General features: G+C 32.2%; 3 protein-coding genes across 3 annotated transcripts; all 3 read left to right on the plus strand.

The window, feature by feature from the left end:
* The first annotated feature begins 647 nt into the window (after positions 1-647).
* Positions 648-1578, plus strand: LOC142230114 (farnesol dehydrogenase-like). The gene is made up of 2 exons (XM_075300749.1): positions 648-1223; positions 1295-1578. The coding sequence occupies exons 1-2, from the start codon at positions 648-650 to the stop codon at positions 1469-1471; spliced, it is 753 nt and encodes a 250-aa protein (XP_075156864.1). The 3' UTR covers positions 1472-1578.
* Positions 1579-7073: 5495 nt separating this feature from the next.
* On the plus strand, positions 7074-7908 carry LOC142230456 (farnesol dehydrogenase-like). Its single transcript, XM_075301094.1, has 2 exons — positions 7074-7652; positions 7732-7908. Exons 1-2 carry the CDS (start codon positions 7077-7079, stop codon positions 7906-7908), a joined length of 753 nt encoding a protein of 250 aa, XP_075157209.1. The 5' UTR covers positions 7074-7076.
* Positions 7909-12315: 4407 nt separating this feature from the next.
* Positions 12316-13283, plus strand: LOC142229900 (farnesol dehydrogenase-like). The gene is made up of 2 exons (XM_075300486.1): positions 12316-12961; positions 13029-13283. Exons 1-2 carry the CDS (start codon positions 12386-12388, stop codon positions 13203-13205), a joined length of 753 nt encoding a protein of 250 aa, XP_075156601.1. The 5' UTR covers positions 12316-12385; the 3' UTR covers positions 13206-13283.
* Positions 13284-17385: the final 4102 nt, after the last annotated feature.

Consider the following 17385-nt stretch of genomic DNA (forward strand, 5'->3'; position numbering starts at 1 on the left):
AGAATTACAAATATGTGTTCACAGACAGACGGACAAACGGACATCGCTAGATCGACTCAAGACTTGGCCCTGAGCAATATTGCCAAAAACACCATATCTATCTACCACGCCTCCTTCTGGGTATTGCAAACATATGCACTAACTCATTGTAACATACCAAGTTCCACGGTGTGGCGAAGGGTATAGAAACAAAACAGAAATTTATTAAGTTGATTTAGATTTATCAACTTCCCTATACATTTAGATTTAATTTATTTTAAAAATTTGTTGCCTGTAATGATTGAAATCCATAGATTTCTAAATAAAAAAATTAATAAATACTTACGATGTGAATCTGTTTAAATTTTGCTCTTGTGTATGATTAAAATACAGACTTAGTATACTTTTCAATTAACGTATAGCACAAATATACTGCCTATTCAAAACGTAACGCCCGCTATCTCCCAACAACATTTTTATATTATTGCAATTTAATTCAAATGTGAATCGAAATAAAAATCTGCATAAAATGGCATGCATTTTTATTATAATTTATAAAATAAGTAAAATAATAGAATATTTTTTTTTCTAAAAATAGATCAAATTAAATCGGTCGACGAAAAAATATTTGTATATGGAATCATTTCAGTTTTCAGATATATCTCAACATGGAACGTTGGCAAAATAAAGTAGCGGTGATAACTGGGGCAAGTTCTGGTATTGGAGCTGCCATAGCTAAAGAATTTGTGATGGCCGGTTTAAAGGTAATAGGCTTAGCTAGACGTACGCATCTTATGGAAGAAGAGAAAATGTCATTACCTCTTGACAAACGGTCCCAATATACGGCGATGTATTGTGACATCAGTAATCCCAAGAGTGTCGATGAAGCCTTTGATTTGATTATCTCACAATATGGTGGAGTAGATGTTTTAGTCAATAATGCCGGTATTGGTCAAACCGATCAATTATCCACAATGAATTTGGATGATGCCCGCAAAATTATGAACACGAATGTTATGGGTGTAGTCCATTGTACCCAGAGAGCCTTCAAATCAATGTCAGACCGTCATTTTGATGGACATATCATAATGGTGAATAGTATAGCTGGACATTCAGTTTTTGTTGGCATACCTCTTAGGTTACCTATTACGAATATCTATTCTCCCTGCAAATTTGCCCTTACTGCGCTGACAGAGCTCTATAGGCAGGAATTTAGTGGTTTAGGAACGAAAATCAAAATATCGGTAAGTATGAGCAAATCTGTTAATTTACATTTGACTACAGCAGCGGATTTTTTTTTTATTCATCTCCTTAGAGTATTAGTCCTGGTGTAGTCGATACAGATATACTACTTAAGGATCTACGTGCTGCCGCTGGAGATTGTATGATACAGCCCCATGATGTCTCAAAAGCTGTCTTATTTATGTTGGCTACACCTCCACATGTCCAAATCCATGAAATGATAATCAAACCACTTGGTGAATTGGTTTAGACCAAAGATTTTGCCTTGTATTTTGTGATAACTCGTTGTATGATTAGTTCAATGATCGCAATAAAAATATGATGACTATTAATATATGGTATATTCGTCACCCAAGATTTGAAGCCTTAAGTCTTAGTAAAAGAATATTTTCAATAATTAAAAAAAAATGTATGAAGAATATTTATTTATTGGGAGTCTTCTAATGCCCGCAAAAAAACAAATTATTATTTCCTCCCAAACAAACAAACATTGTTTCCCATTTGCATTTCGCGGTAAGGAAGTTTGTTTGCAAATAAAAAAGTATATGATTTTTGTGATAAACGTTGATTCTTTTACAGGATGTAAAAACAATTTCATAACTAACTCAAAAAAATCTTCTTTGGCTAAATGCATCTTCCCTCACATTTCTTAGCCTCTTTTTTCTGTAATACAAACCCTTTAGAAGAAATTTTTTGATTTTATAAATTTATTAAATTTTACCTTTCGCCTGGGCGGAGAATCGAACCACGGACCATACAGTTTGTAAGCCAACACATTAAACGCTGGACTACCTAGCTGTTATTCTCATCAGCAGACAATTATCGCTATAGCCATCAACGCTCAAGCAACACATTCAGTTAAACAGTTATATTTATAGAGCATAGTTTTGGGCGCCGACGAGCCGATGTAAAGAAACATAACTTTAGTTGGCCATCGTGGAGCAATGGTTAGCATTCCCACTTTGCATACAAACGGTCGTGGGATCAATTACCCTTTAAAAAAACAGTCGCCAAAAAAGTAATGAAAATGTTCTTTTTGGATCCGGAAGTGGTGCAAAATTGACGCAGAAGCGATGAATTTAACATGGGCTTGTCATAGGACGGAAGTCCTCCATTTCAACAGCCGATGCACTGAATTTGCATCACTTCTTTAGGTGCGATCCGAATTCAATGTTTTGGATGTAAATTAAAAAATTCTGTGATATTTTGTCAAATAAATAATTTTTATAATATTTTATAATTTTTAATTGATTCTAACGCTTGTCTGAAACGTTTGGCCTCAAATATTTTGAAAAATTCACAATTTTTTCAAATTGGATTTAGCATTTTTTTCGACAAAATTTAAATAATTTGTATCATTTTATGAATTCTTAAACTGTTTTCACAATTCACAATTTTTTCAAATTGGATTTAGCATTTTTTTCGACAAAATTTAAATAATTTGTATCATTTTATGAATTCTTAAACTGTTTTTAACCAATTTGAAACAAAAAAAGTTAAAATTACCGGTTAAAAATATTAAAAAAACATGTTATAAAAAATTGAATGAAAAGAACTTCCTGTGTAGTTGAAATAAAGGACATCATTGCGAGTACAACTTCTGGAAGTGCTTTTAAAGTTGTGCCTTTGGAAGAACTTCCAAATTTTCTTTGCTGGGTATTGCTACAACGGTAATGGTGAAGTTTTTGAGTGTTTTTAAGCTTCTCTAAGTGGTTTCATTGCAATGTGAAACGCCGTCCGGACTCGGCTATGAAAGGAGACCCCTCGTCATTGAATTAAACATGGAATCGGGCAGCACTCAGCGATAAGAGTGAAGTTCACCACTGTGAGTCTGAAATATAGGACTGCCACCAAACCTTTATGTTTTGTTCTCAAATTCAAAGTCCGTTAACGTGAACATTTTGCGCTAACGTGAACTCTCTTCGTTTTAATTAGTTCACGAGTGCATTGTATTTTTATTGCAAAAAAATATATTTATTTGTAGTTAAATTTTATTATTTTTTCGAAATTTTGCACAGTCTAATGAAATTTTCCTTTTTTAAGTATGTCTCAAACATTCTATGAACTAAACATGGATATAAAGTTCAAATCACCGCACACATAAGTCCAATATGAATTGAGGTAGAAGAACATTTTCGAACGCTTCCCAAAAATAGTAAGAAAATTGTTATGCTTTGGCGCCAATAATTTTTTTACTTTTATGTTAGTTAATTTGTATACCCTGCGCCACACTGTGGTTAGTGCATATGTTTGCAACACCCAGAAGGAGACGAGATAGACACATGGTGTATTTGGCAATAATTCTTAGGCTGGGTCCCTGAGTCGATGTAGCCATGTCCATCTGTCCGTCCGTCCGTCTGTCTGTGAACACATTTTTGTGATCAAAGTCTAGGTCGCAGTTTTAGTCCAAACGACTTCAAATTTGGCACAAGTTTCTGTTTTGAGTCAAAATAGAATCCTATTGATTTTGGAAGAAATCAGTTCAGATTTAGATATAGTTCCCATATATATCTTTCTCCCGATATGCACTATAATGGGCCCAGAAGCAAGAGCTTTACACTGATGTGCTTGAAATTTTGCACCAACAAAACAATTAGTACTAAAGGGTGATTTGTTAAGAGCTTGATAACTTTTTTTAAAAAAAAACGCATAAAATTTGCAAAATCTCATCGGTTCTTTATTTGAAACGTTAGATTGGTCTATGACATTTACTTTTTGAAGATAATTTCATTTAAATGTTGACCGCGGCTGCGTCTTAGGTGGTCCATTCGGAAAGTCCAATTTTGGGCAACTTTTTCGAGCATTTCAGCCGGAATAGCCCGAATTTCTTCGGAAATGTTGTCTTCCAAAGCTGGAATAGTTGCTGGCTTATTTCTGTAGACTTTAGACTTGACGTAGCCCCACAAAAAATAGTCTAAAGGCGTCAAATCGCATGATCTTGGTGGCCAACTTACCGGTCCATTTCTTGAGATGAATTGTTCTCCGAAGTTTTCCCTCAAAATGGCCATAGAATCGCGAGCTGTGTGGCATGTAGCGCCATCTTGTTGAAACCACATGTCAACCAAGTTCAGTTCTTCCATTTTTGGCAACAAAAAGTTTGTTAGCATCGAACGATAGCGATCGCCATTCACCGTAACGTTGCGTCCAACAGCATCTTTGAAAAAATACGGTCCAATGATTCCACCAGCGTACAAACCACACCAAACAGTGCATTTTTCGGGATGCATGAACGGCTTCTGGTTGCTCTTCACTCCAAATGCGGCAATTTTGCTTATTTACGTAGCCATTCAACCAGAAATGAGCCTCATCGCTGAACAAAATTTGTCGATAAAAAAGCGGATTTTCTGCCAACTTTTCTAGGGCCCATTCACTGAAAATTCGACGTTGTGGCAGATCGTTCGTCTATTCATGATGAAATGTCAAAGCATACTGAGCATCTTTCTCTTTGACACCATGTCTGAAATCCCACGTGATCTGTCAAATACTAATGCATGAAAATCCTAACCTCAAAAGAATCACCCTTTATAGTCAAATGTGCGAAATTTGATTAAAAATGGTTCAAATTTAGATATAGCTCCCATACATATCTTTCGACCGATATAGACTTATATGGCCCTAAAGTACGTGTAATGTCATGAATTACATTTAAAAAGTACACGAGGATATTAAGTTTTCCTGATTTTAACAACTTTGTGTACACTCAAAAAAAGTTTATTTGGACTCAAAGGTTTTGACCTTCTTTTTTTGGTAATTGATTTCGAGCCAAAGATGCAGCTTCTTTGTAATAAAGATATATTTTAGAGACCTATCTAAAATTAAATCTATTAAAATTAGGATACAGATCCCATGTATCGAATGTTCATTATTTTTTTTTTGTGATATACGAATTATGCATATAAGAAACTATTGTAATTTCCCTTTAACGGCCAGATGACCGCAGCGACCTTAACGACACATCTTCACTGAAGCTTATGCATAGTTGAAGTTCTATGCCGTTATCGTACCGAATTATATCATCGTTTTGTTGATTTATTGACATATAGTACAAGATTTTGAATAGACTCTGAAAATATATTTCAACAATTTGCCAAGCCTTTTTTTAAACTAATGTGCGCCGTAACAAAATTTTATCATTTTATCATGCAGATTGCGAAACAAGTATTTGAGAAACAGGAATCGTTTCATGATAGGTTTCAATATAATTATAAATTTAATGTTATTAACATCTTCAATTAAATTTCAACGGTATTGTGATAAATCGATAACCCCAAATCAAAGGGGGAACGAACGAAAAATTTATTTTGTTGGATATAAAAAGATAAATAAACCAAATGACATGTTTATTAAACGACCCCCAAGATTTGAGTTTCATGGAGGAACAAATATCATCCGATCCGCTTGAAAGTTAGACCAGTAAATACCATGTGAAAATTGGTTCATATGGGTTTGTAATTATTTATAAAATCCTGTATATTAACCGATCAAGAATTAAAGTGATTTATAAGGACAGACTAAACTGTCCTTATTCATCTAAAATAGACTCCATATTGACTAACGTACAATTTAGAAAACAGACGTTTTAAGATACCTTGGCATCGACCACTGCTGCCACAACCCAATTAATTCGATTGTGGATGTTCATTCACATTCCCAGCAAAAAAAATTGGAAGTTGTTCCACAAACATTTCTTTTAAAGTCCATCCCAAAATCCCCTCTCGAGTTTTTCCAACTTCCGATGCAGTCCTTTTGGACAAGTACACAAACATTTCTTCTAAAGCGCATCTTGGGATCCAGCAATGGTTTGTTTCTACTTCCGATGCAGTCCTTGTGGACAAGTATTAGAAAGAACGCAATCAGTGCAAATTGCAATATTTTAAGTGCAAATTTTGGACAATTAAATTTTACAAAATAATAGAAAACTAATAAAAAATAAAAAAATAGAAAATGAATTAAAAAGTAAAAAAATAATAATAAAAAAATAAATTTTTCCCGCTGGGATTTAAACCTGTGCCGTTTGGCTTTTTCGCTTCCATGGAAGTTCTTTTGAGAAGGTTTTGCAAATTACGAGAATTTTTTACTTTTTTGTTGATTTTTAATGGAAAAAATATATTTATACGAAAATATATGCCGAAAATAAAAAATAAAAACGATGCATAGCATAAAAAGTATTTTTTTAGAAAAATATTTGATAAAAAAATTGCCGCTGGTGAGATTTGAACCTGCGTTTCTTATTTTTGCGTCCATACTAATAAAGAACATCTCGAGAAGCAATAGGAATGTTATTCTTTGGTGTCGTATTACGATCATATCACAAACATTTGAATTGACCTTTCGACTCTTTATGTTCAATGGCGTTTGTGGCGGAGTGTGCTAAGGCGTTCTGTTATGGTGACAGCAAACCCAGGTCGGCCGATATGCACTGATATGGCCCCAGATGCCAGAGCTTTGCCCTGATTTGCTTTAAATTTTGTACAGGGATTCGTATTCCAATTTTGGTATGAATCGGTTCAAATTTAGATATAGCTCCCATATATATCCTTCGCCCGATTTACACTCACATAACCACAGAGGCCAAAGTTTTACTCTGATCTATGTGAATCTTTGCATTGGGAGTAGAATTAACTTTCTCGATATACATGCCAAATTTTATCATAAAATGTTAACATGCATTACGCATTTCCCTTTTTTCTTGTTATAAAGAAACTATTTTATTTACCTTATCTTAGACGATATAAATCCTCTATCAGCATGATTGGCAATTCACCCCGAAATTATGAACCAAAACCTTTCTTCCATTTGTGTACATATTTAGTAATTAGTATTAAGGTAAATTTCTTACTTGTTAGATCGTCAATATGGAACGTTGGCAAAATAAAGTGGCTGTTGTTACAGGGGCTAGCTCTGGCATTGGAGCTGGTATTGTGAAAGATTTAGTGGGTGCTGGTGTAAAAGTTGTAGGTCTAGCTAGACGTACAAATCTAATTGAAGAAATTATTGCCAATTTGCCCAAGGACCAACAAACCCTATTGACCGCTATAGAATGTGATGTCACCAATTTGGAATCTGTTAATAAGGCTTTCGATGAAATTATCAGTAAATTTGGAGGAGTAGATATTTTAATCAATAATGCTGGCACCTCGAAACTTGGCCAATTGGTCACAATGGACCCGGAAACAATTCATATGGTTCTTCAAACCAATGTTATGGGGGTAGTGTATTCCACCCAACGTGCTTTCAAATCTATGAAGGAGCGAAATGTTGATGGTCATGTCGTTATTATTAACAGTGTTTGTGGTCACAAAGTGTTGGCAGGTCCTCCAGGTGGATTACCAATTACAAATATTTATTCACCCTCAAAATATGCCATAACAGCTGTAACAGACGTTTATAGACAAGAGTTTATGGGCTTGGGAACAAAAATAAAAATTACCGTAAGTGGTTTATTAAATAAACAAAAAATAGTCATTTGTTCAATTTACTTAATTAAATTCCAATTTTTCTCGTTATTAGAGTATTAGTCCCGGTGCCGTAGCCACTGATATGATAAGTGACGGACTGAAAAAGAAATTGGGAGAATCTATCTTGAGTCCCCATGATATAGGAAATGCCGTGTTGTACACGTTATCAACACCTCCTCATGTTCAAATTCATGAAATCATCATTAAACCCGTAGGAGAAATATATTAACAATATATTAAAGAAAAGGTTATAGGATACTTGTTTACATTATTATACAATTTTATATACATTAAATAATAATAAAAATAACTATACAGTAAAAACCTGTTGGTATTTTTAATAAGAATAATATCCCCATGAAATATATTAATAATATATTAAAGAAAAGGTTATAGGATACTTGTTTACATTATTATACAATTTTATATACATTAAATAATAATAAAAATAACTATACAGTAAAAACCTGTTGGTATTTTTAATAAGAATAATATCCCCATGAGAATTTAAAAGTCATATTTCTATTGTTATATAAAATATGTACCTATATGATTATTCCCAAAGAAAAAAAAAAAAACAAGCATATAGAGCAGTAAGTTCGGTCGGGCCGAATCTTAAATACCCACCACCATGAATCAAATATTTATAATAGTTTCCTTTGAAAAGTCTTCGTCGTAGCGCGTTAGTTGATAATATATATAGAATTTCAGGGGGTTTGATGACAAATATTCTCCCCAGCAAATCAGTTGATTCAGTACGCTTCCCGAAGATAAATTTAAAGATTCTACCTATGAAGACTAGATCAGATTCTGGATTTAGAAGAACCATTTTTATTTGAGTTTTAGAGGAATCGTGCATATCGTGCAAATGATGAAATAACGTTTTGATTTGAAATCTTACCGCCATTATTTCAAGCAATTTTCATGAGCAGTGCGCCTGCTATACACTGAAAGAAGAGTTTTCTTTCTGAGGAACGAAATTTTAGACAAGCAAAGTTTCCTTTTGACTCAAATTTTAGAGACAATCGTTGAATCGTTTATCAAAAATTCGGATTATTTGCTCTAAACAAAAATACTTTATAAGAAAGGGGAATTTCGTTTGTCTAAAATTTCATTCCGGAGGAAAATATTTTCTCTTTGGGTGTGCCGTCAAGAAGAGAAATGGACCGTTAAAAATAAATGCGATACAGATTTTTGAAGGTCTATAATACCAGCATATTTACATTTTCGAACAAATCGGATAAAAACTACGGTTTCTAGAAGCCCAAGGAGTTAAATCAGGAGATCGGTCTATGGTGTGTGTCGAGCTAAAACATTGTTCGACAAACCATAACATATTCGGCTGACGTATTTGTGGTCAGCCGCATTCTAGAAGTCCTAGAAATAAAGACGGACTATATAGGAGCTAAACCAAAACATGGACCAATACTCACCATTTTCGACACACCTCTTAATGGTCCTCAAGAATCTCTAGAATTCCAATTTCAGACAAATTGGGTAAAAATTACGAATTCTAGAAGATCTAGAAGAATAGTCGAGAGATCAGTCTATATGGGGGCTATACCTACACTACGGATTTTAGAAGCCCAAGACGTAAAGTCGTGAGATCGGTCTATACACGCAAAGAAAAAACGTTTGGAAAACGTGTACCGAAAACGTTTTTCTTTTGTTAGAGTTTTTTGAATTGCTTCGAAAAGTATACACTTTTATCACCAAAAAAATTCGTTTGTTACAAAGTGTTAATTTTTTTAATAAAAAAAGTTATTTTTGAAACAACAACACAGTCCATTTCGTTTATATCAAAAACTGTTCTTTTCTGACTTTAGGTCTTTAATAAGACACATTTTACAGTTCAACATTTAATATACTACAATGTAATGTTGAACATTTTTTCGGAATCTTCCGAACATATCTGGAATATATGTAAAAAAAAAACTTTGGCCGAAGCAGGGATCGAACCCACGACCCTTGGCATGCAAGTCGGACGTAGCAACCACTGCTCCATGGTGCCAAACTAAATGTTTGTTTCTGTTAAATAAACTTTGTTTATTCGGTTCGTGGGCGCCGCAAGCTATGCTATATAAATATAACTTATATGGATATTTATCTATTGATGACCATAACAGGTACATAGCTCAGTGGTTAGTGTGTTGGCTTACAAAGTGCATGGTCTGCGGTTCGATTCTCCGTCCAGGCGAAAGGTAAAAAAATTTTAAAAATTTTTAAAATCGTATAATTTCTTCTACATTGTTTGTATTACAAGAAACAGGTGTTAAGAACTAAAAACCTCGTGGATGTGAGAAAGATGTGAGGGAAAATGCAATTAGCAAGAAAACAATGTTTTTTTTTTGAGTTTGTCTTTATGAAATTGTTTTTACATCCTGGAAAAGAATAAACGTTTATCACAAAAAGTATATACTTTTCTTCCAAATACACTTCCTTACAGCGAAAAGCAAATGAGAAACGAACTTTGCTTGTCTAAAATTTCGTTTGGGAGGAAAGAATTATTTTTTTGCGTGTATGTGGCCACATTAAAACATCGACCGATACACCCCGTTTGCGACACACCTATTTGTGGTCCCATAATACCTCTAGATTTTCAATTTCAGGCAAATGGGACAGTATATACAGTTCCTAGACGCTCAAGAAGTAAAGTACTAAAATATCTCTAGATTTCAAATTTCAGGTAAATCGGATTGATAATACGGTTTTTAGAAGCCCAAGAATTGTAATCGGGAGATCGGTCTATATGGGGACTATATCGAAACATGGACCGAAAGGCACCATTTACGGCACACCTTTTTATGGTTCTAGAATACCTCTAAATTTCAAATTTCAGGTAAATCGGAAAGCAATTACAGTTTCTAGAAGCCCAAGAAGTAAAATCGAGAGATCGGTCTATATAAGGGCTATACCAAAAGATGGACCGATACGCCCCATTTTTGCTACACCTGTTTATGGTCTTAAAATACCACTAGATTTCCAATTTCAGGCAAATTGGATAAGCCCAAGACCCCAAATCGGGAGGTCGGTTTATATGGGGACTATATGAAAACTTGGACCGATATAGCCCATCTTCGAACTTGACCTGCCTGCAAACAAAAAACGAATCTATGCCAAATTTCAGGATGATAGTCCCATTATTGAAGGCTGTAGCGTGATTACAACAGATAGACAGACGGACATGCTTATATCGTCTTAGAATTTCTCCCTGATCAAGAATATATATATATTCTTTATATAGTCGGAAATCGATATTTCGATGTGTTACAAACGGAATGACAAACTTATACCCCCGTCACCATTCTATGGTGGTGGGTATAAAAAGGAAATCCTGTAGGCGAATTATATTAAAAATACAAATAAACGGTTATGAAATATTTCTTTAAATTATTATCCAAGTACATACAGTCAGCAAAAAAATACATATGCATTATATCTTAAAATAAAGCTTGAGTTCCAGGCTACAATATAGAAGGAAAATGAATTCAGATTTAATTTTAAAAATAAATAAAAATTATTGGTTTAAACCCTAAATATTACAAATTTTTAATATTTTGTATGGTAGCCCTTAGTGTTTTCTACTGCCTTGAGTCTATTTGTCATTTAGTGGGTTACGGTTTTCGTCAAATCTACGGGAATTGAGCTCCATATATCCACAACGACGTTTTTGAGAGTTTATTTGCCAAAAATGTTAAAGTTCTTCAGCTCTGTCTTCATATATCTACAGGTGTTCAATTAGATTGATTTCCGGGCTCTGCGGAGGTTGAGGAAATACTTTTTTAGTGTTCTATAGCAAGTATTCCGTAACAATTATCTTGGACAAACGCAAATCCGTCTTCCAGACCCATTTTTTTGGCAGATTCGGTCAAATTATTCTTCAGAATATGTAAATTATCTATTTTGTGTATATTTCCTTCAGGAAACATGAGGTTCCCAACGCCATTTGCATGCCGTCACATTCCCACCTACGTTGTTAACAGTATGCGTAATATTTCGTTTTCCTCCTTTATCAGCCGATTGGAGAAACAATCTCAAGACTTAAAATTTAAACCAGCTGATGGCCTGTAACGGAGCAGTATCCTAGTAAAAACAGGTATGGAGGCCGGCTATATTATAGATTTACATTTTCGATAACATCTCCAAATTTGTTTGGTGATATATAATAGTTTACGTTCACGGTCGCTACAACTCTACCAACAATGGGATATGTTGTTAATTAAAAAATTAATTATTCCCATTAAAAACTTTATTGGTACATTTAATTTTTGTGATTGATTTTTGTTTCATTAAAAAAATTTTAATTAAAAAAATGGAATTTTAAAATATATTCCAATAAAAATTTAATTGGAAATTTATTGCTGTTATGTATATATATAATCGTTCTGTATAATCCAATTCGAGCATTTCCCAATTATTTTATATAAAAAATCTATGCGACTTGAAAAAAGAGCACAATAACCAATTGGGATAAAATAATGTCAAGTCATTTTACCCTATTCGGGTAAAATAATGTGAAGTCATTTTCATTAATACTCAAGTTTAATATCTTATCTTTTAAAAAAAAAAAACAAAAAACTATGCCTCTCCGAATGATTTTGAATAAACTACTGTGCAGTCTAGTTTGTAATTTCGATTATAAATAACACATTAGGCATTTCAATAACTCAAAACTATAATAAATCCGATACAAGTAACTCTTCATCATGGAGCGGTGGCAAAATAAAATAGCTGTGGTTACAGGAGCTAGTTCAGGCATTGGTGCGGCAATAGTCAAGGATTTATTAAGTGCCGGTATTAATGTCATAGGCCTTGCTAGACGTAAGGAACGCATTGAAGAAATAATTGCTGCCCTACCACGAGAATATCAAAGCCAATTAACAGCAATCGAATGTGATGTTACAAATTTGGAATCGGTTAACAAAGCTTTTGATGAAATTACATCGAAATTTGGAGGAGTTGATATTCTAGTGAATAATGCTGGCTGCATAAAAACAGGTCAAATGGTATCCATGGATCCACAAATAATACAGACTGTATTGCAGACAAATGTTATGGGTGTGGTATGCTGCACCCAAAGAGCTTTCAAATCGATGCAGGAACGCAATGTTGATGGTCATGTTGTACTCATCAATAGCATTGCTGGTCATAAAGTATTAGGGGGAGTGGCAGGTTCTGTTCCAGAATCCAACATTTATTCACCCAGTAAATATGCCATTACTGCTATAACAGAAATTTATAGACAAGAATTTAGTAGTTTGGGAACAAAATTCAAAGTTACAGTGAGTATGGAATTGCAATTTTTAATTTTTAAATTGCTAATTAATTTATCTCTCATATCTCCAACAGAGTATTAGTCCCGGTGCAGTGGCTACCGAAATGGTTTCTGATGAGTTACGCCAACAATTGGGAGAACGAATTCTAAGCCCTCATGATATTTCAAACGCTATTCTATATGCATTGTCCACGCCACCTCATGTCCAAATTCATGAAATGATCATAAAACCAGTAGGCGAATATTTTTAGAATTTGAAGTCAAGATGTGTGTGAGTGTGTGTTTGAAATCAAAAACCTGTTAATATTGAATTATTAAAAATTTCAAGACATATGTTTGTACGAATTTATTTCGGCATAAGCCGGCTATCGTTTAAACCTTTTTTCGAAAGGTTCAAGTGTGGCTCACTTTTGGGTTTAGTGAACTGCCTGAATTTATTCTGATAATTGGTTGATAGTTTTGCTGCAAGTAGAGGATGCTGATGAGGAATGTGGTAATTCCGAAATGTGCGTCCATCCAACCATCTTGCAGTCTATAGGGCTTTGCCCAAATAAATTTGATAAACATTCTTTTCCTCTGTTGGTTAAGCTACACTTGTAGTTTAGTCAATGCATGGTTTTAAGCTGAAATCAAAAACAACAACAATGATTAAAGGAAAAGAACAAACAATAACAAAACAAAAAGAAATAAAATTTTCCAAACATTTCTATAGAAATAAAATTTTGATAAAATGTTCTATACACTGTTAGAAGAATATATTTAAGTGCAAACACGTAATGTTCCTAAACTAACACTAAATGTTTAGGACAAATGTATTAATATGTTAGAATGTATTATGTTTGGGGCATGAATGTTTCATAAAAATAATATGTGTGAATGTAAACATTTATAAATTGGGAGGGTTGACGAAAGATATCAACATAACACAGCGAGAGAATCAAAAGAGACCAATTTCTGTGAAACCGCTTGTATGTTGTTTCGGAAAACTGTTTTATGATAAGGCCAAAAATGTGATATATTTAAGTCTAAATATTATTTAATTTGAATAAAGAGAATAGACATTTGAAAAACAAACAGCATATGTTTTCGCCTTGAGAGCAGCATTTTATGTATGTGTGGACATGTGTTTATCATTTTGGCATTATGGGCACAATTCTTTCTTGGTTCGTTAAAAGAAATCAGGGGTCTTCATAAAAATAACGAAAGGACACTGTACTCTTTTTAGAGTTGGGACAGTAAAATAAAATAAGGAGGAAATAGTGAAAAATTACACAGTAAAATGTATAAAAACAAATTTTAGTTCCTCTTTAATAATAAGTAGTCCACGAAGAGTTGACGGATACCTTCAAATATAAAAGCGGATATTAAGTTCGAGTTTTGCAGCTAAAACAATTTAAAAAGTTTATTTTCTTTAAAATGAATTATTAAAGAAAAATAAAAGGCATTTTAGAGCGATGGTGTTAAATGCTAGTAAAAAACTATTCACGCCTAAGTCAATTTATGTTTATATTATAAAATTCTTAATGTATGTTTATACTCGACTCCACGTTCTTCTTTTGTTAGAGTTTTTGAATTCCTTCCAAATTTTAAAGTTTTGTACCAAAAATAGTTTTTTGTTACAAAATTATTATTTTTGCAATAAAAAAATAAGATTTTATCCAAAAATAAGTCAATTTCGTTTATATCAAGCACTGTTACTGACTATAAATCTTTAATCACCCACATTTCGATGTTTCATTATAAAAATTTAATATAGTATAAATATAAATTTGTAAATTAAAAACAAAAAAACAAGTGTTCGGTCGGAGCAGCGATTGAACCCAAGACCCTTTGCATGCAAGGCAGACATGCTAACCACTGCTCCACGTGGCAAACAAATGTATGTTTCTGTTAAATAATGTTATGTTTGCATGGGCTCGTGGGCGCTGCAAACTATGCTATATAAATGTAACTTATAACGATAATTATCTACTGGTGACTATAACAGCTACGTAGCCCAGTTGATAGTGTGTTGGCTTACAGACTGTATGGTCCTCGGTTCGATTATCCTTGCAGGAGAAAGGCAAAATTTAAAAATATTATAAAAGTGAATAATTTCTTCAACATATTACAGAAAATGGTGCCAAGAACTAAAATATTTCGTGAAAGTGAAAATTACGAGTATATTAGGGAATGAGCACGATCGTCTGCGAACAATTCTTCCAAGCATATAATATTTTTGGGCTCAAAATGCTTCCAAACATACAATATGTTCACATAAAACAAACATATTAATATTTCGCAGTATCCAATAATATATGTGCTTCCTGCAAAATATGTTTGGAACATATGTTAAAGAAGCGATTTTTTTTAGGGTGTAGAAGTACAATATTGACAAAATTTTCTATAGAAATAAAATTTTTGAAAAAAATTTCTATAGAAGTAAAATTTTGACAAAATTTTCTATAGAAATAGAATTTTGACAAAATTTTCTATAGAAATAAAATTTTTACAAAATTTTTTATAGATATAAAATTTTCACAAAATTAAATAAAATTTTGACAAAATTGTGTATTTGATGTTTTGATCTCAGCTTTAAAACCATTGTGTTGACTAAACTACAAGAGTAGTTTAACCAACAGAGGAAAAGAACGTTTGTCAAATTTATTTGGGCAAAGCCCTATAGACTGCAAGATTGTCTATAGAAATAAAATTTTGACACATTTTTCTATAGAAATAAAATTTTGAAAAAATTTTCTATAGAAATAAAATGTTGATAAAATTTTCCATAGAAATAAAATTTTGACAAAATTTTCTATGTTGACAAAATTTTAAATAGAAATAAAATTTTGACAAGATTTTCTATAGAAATAAAAATTTATTTCTATAGAAATAAATTTTTCACCAAATCTATAAAAATAAAATTTTGACACAATTTTCTATAGAAATAAAATCATGACAAAATTTTCTATAAAAATTTAGGAAAAATTTTCCATAGAAATAAAATTTTGGCAAAATTTTCTATAGAAATACATTTTGGCAAAATTTTCTACAGAAATAAAATGTTGATAAAATTTTCCATAGAAATAAAATTTTGACAAAATTTTCTATGTTGACAAAATTTTAAATAGAAATAAAATTTTGACAAGATTTTCTATAGAAAAAAAAATTATTTCTATAGAAATAAAAATTTATTTCTATAGAAATAAATTTTTGACAAAATTTTCTATAAAAATAAAATTTTGACACAATTTTCTATAGAAATAAAATCATGACAAAATTTTCTATAAAAATAAAATTTAGGAAAAATTTTCCATAGAAATAAAATTTTGGCAAAATTTTCTATAGAAATAAATTTTGGCAAAATTTTCTACAGAAATAAAATTTTGACAAAATTTTCTAATAAAATGTCATAAAATTTTGAAAAACTTTTCTATAGAAAATACATTTTGACAAAAAATTCTTTAAAAAATTTTAATTTTCGTATTAGATCATACAATCAGAGTCCCACGGTGAGTAAAATCACTGCTTGTAATGAGCAATAAATTCAACGCTGTGTAAAAGCTGCTCTAAATCGGGAGATAGCCCACAAAATTCAACGCAGATTCACTGTAAGAAGTCTATCTTACAATTGTGCTGAAATAGTGCTTTATTTTTTGTTGGTTTCAATTAATTTTTAATTGAAATTCTGTGACATTGACATGACATGATAGTATCTACACTGAAAAAAATATTGTCGTGAGGTCAAAGATTTCATGTCTTTAAAATACGAATGTAAATTTTGCTTAGCATAGAAGACGCATTTCTCTAATATAAAGATCGTTCAAATATAGGACATGTTTTTCAACACTTTATTTTAAAGACGTTTTTTACTTGAAACATAGCAAAATTTCTACTGAAAGTCGAGTTTTAATTAGGAAAATATAGCTGTCGTTAACTCGTTTTTAAAGGACTTTAATAGCAAACGACGCAAAAAAGGTGAAAAAGCGAAAAATTAAAATTTGCTTCCTGGAAGCAAGTACACAAAATCCAAATTTAGAAGAGAATTGTGTCTTAAAATTATCCTTACTTGTATTCTCCGCGTCTTTGGCTCGGAATTAATACCAAAATTTTTAAAGTAAAGACAAAATCTTTGGAACCGGGCATGCTTTTTTTTCAGTGTATCACAAATAAACAAACTTTATTGGTGCATTTAATTTTTGTGATTGATTTTTGTTTCATTTAAAAAATTTTAATTATAAAAATGGAATTTTAAAATATATTCCAATAAAAATTTAATAGGAAAATTATTTCTGTTATGTATAAATAATCGCTCTGTATAATCCAATTCGGGCATTTCTCAATTATTTTTATATAAAAAATCTATGCGGCTTGAAAAAAAGAGCGCAATAACCAATTGGGATAAAATAATGTCAAGTCATTTTACCCTATTCGGGTAAAATAATGTCAAGT

This window comes from Haematobia irritans, chromosome 3, assembly GCF_050003625.1.
Source record: "Haematobia irritans isolate KBUSLIRL chromosome 3, ASM5000362v1, whole genome shotgun sequence".
NCBI lineage: Eukaryota > Metazoa > Arthropoda > Insecta > Diptera > Muscidae > Haematobia > Haematobia irritans.

What these genes read in the sequence shown, in the direction of transcription:
- LOC142230456 (XM_075301094.1), top strand. Translation starts at nt 7,077, where the DNA reads ATGGAACGTTGGCAAAATAAAGTGGCTGTTGTTACAGGGGCTAGCTCT. An exon ending in GAACAAAAATAAAAATTACC is followed by an intron (nt 7,653 to 7,731) that starts GTAAGTGGTTTA and finishes TCTCGTTATTAG; the next exon opens with AGTATTAGTCCCGGTGCCGT.
- LOC142230114 (XM_075300749.1), top strand. Translation starts at nt 648, where the DNA reads ATGGAACGTTGGCAAAATAAAGTAGCGGTGATAACTGGGGCAAGTTCT. An exon ending in GAACGAAAATCAAAATATCG is followed by an intron (nt 1,224 to 1,294) that starts GTAAGTATGAGC and finishes TCATCTCCTTAG; the next exon opens with AGTATTAGTCCTGGTGTAGT.
- LOC142229900 (XM_075300486.1), top strand. Translation starts at nt 12,386, where the DNA reads ATGGAGCGGTGGCAAAATAAAATAGCTGTGGTTACAGGAGCTAGTTCA. An exon ending in GAACAAAATTCAAAGTTACA is followed by an intron (nt 12,962 to 13,028) that starts GTGAGTATGGAA and finishes TATCTCCAACAG; the next exon opens with AGTATTAGTCCCGGTGCAGT.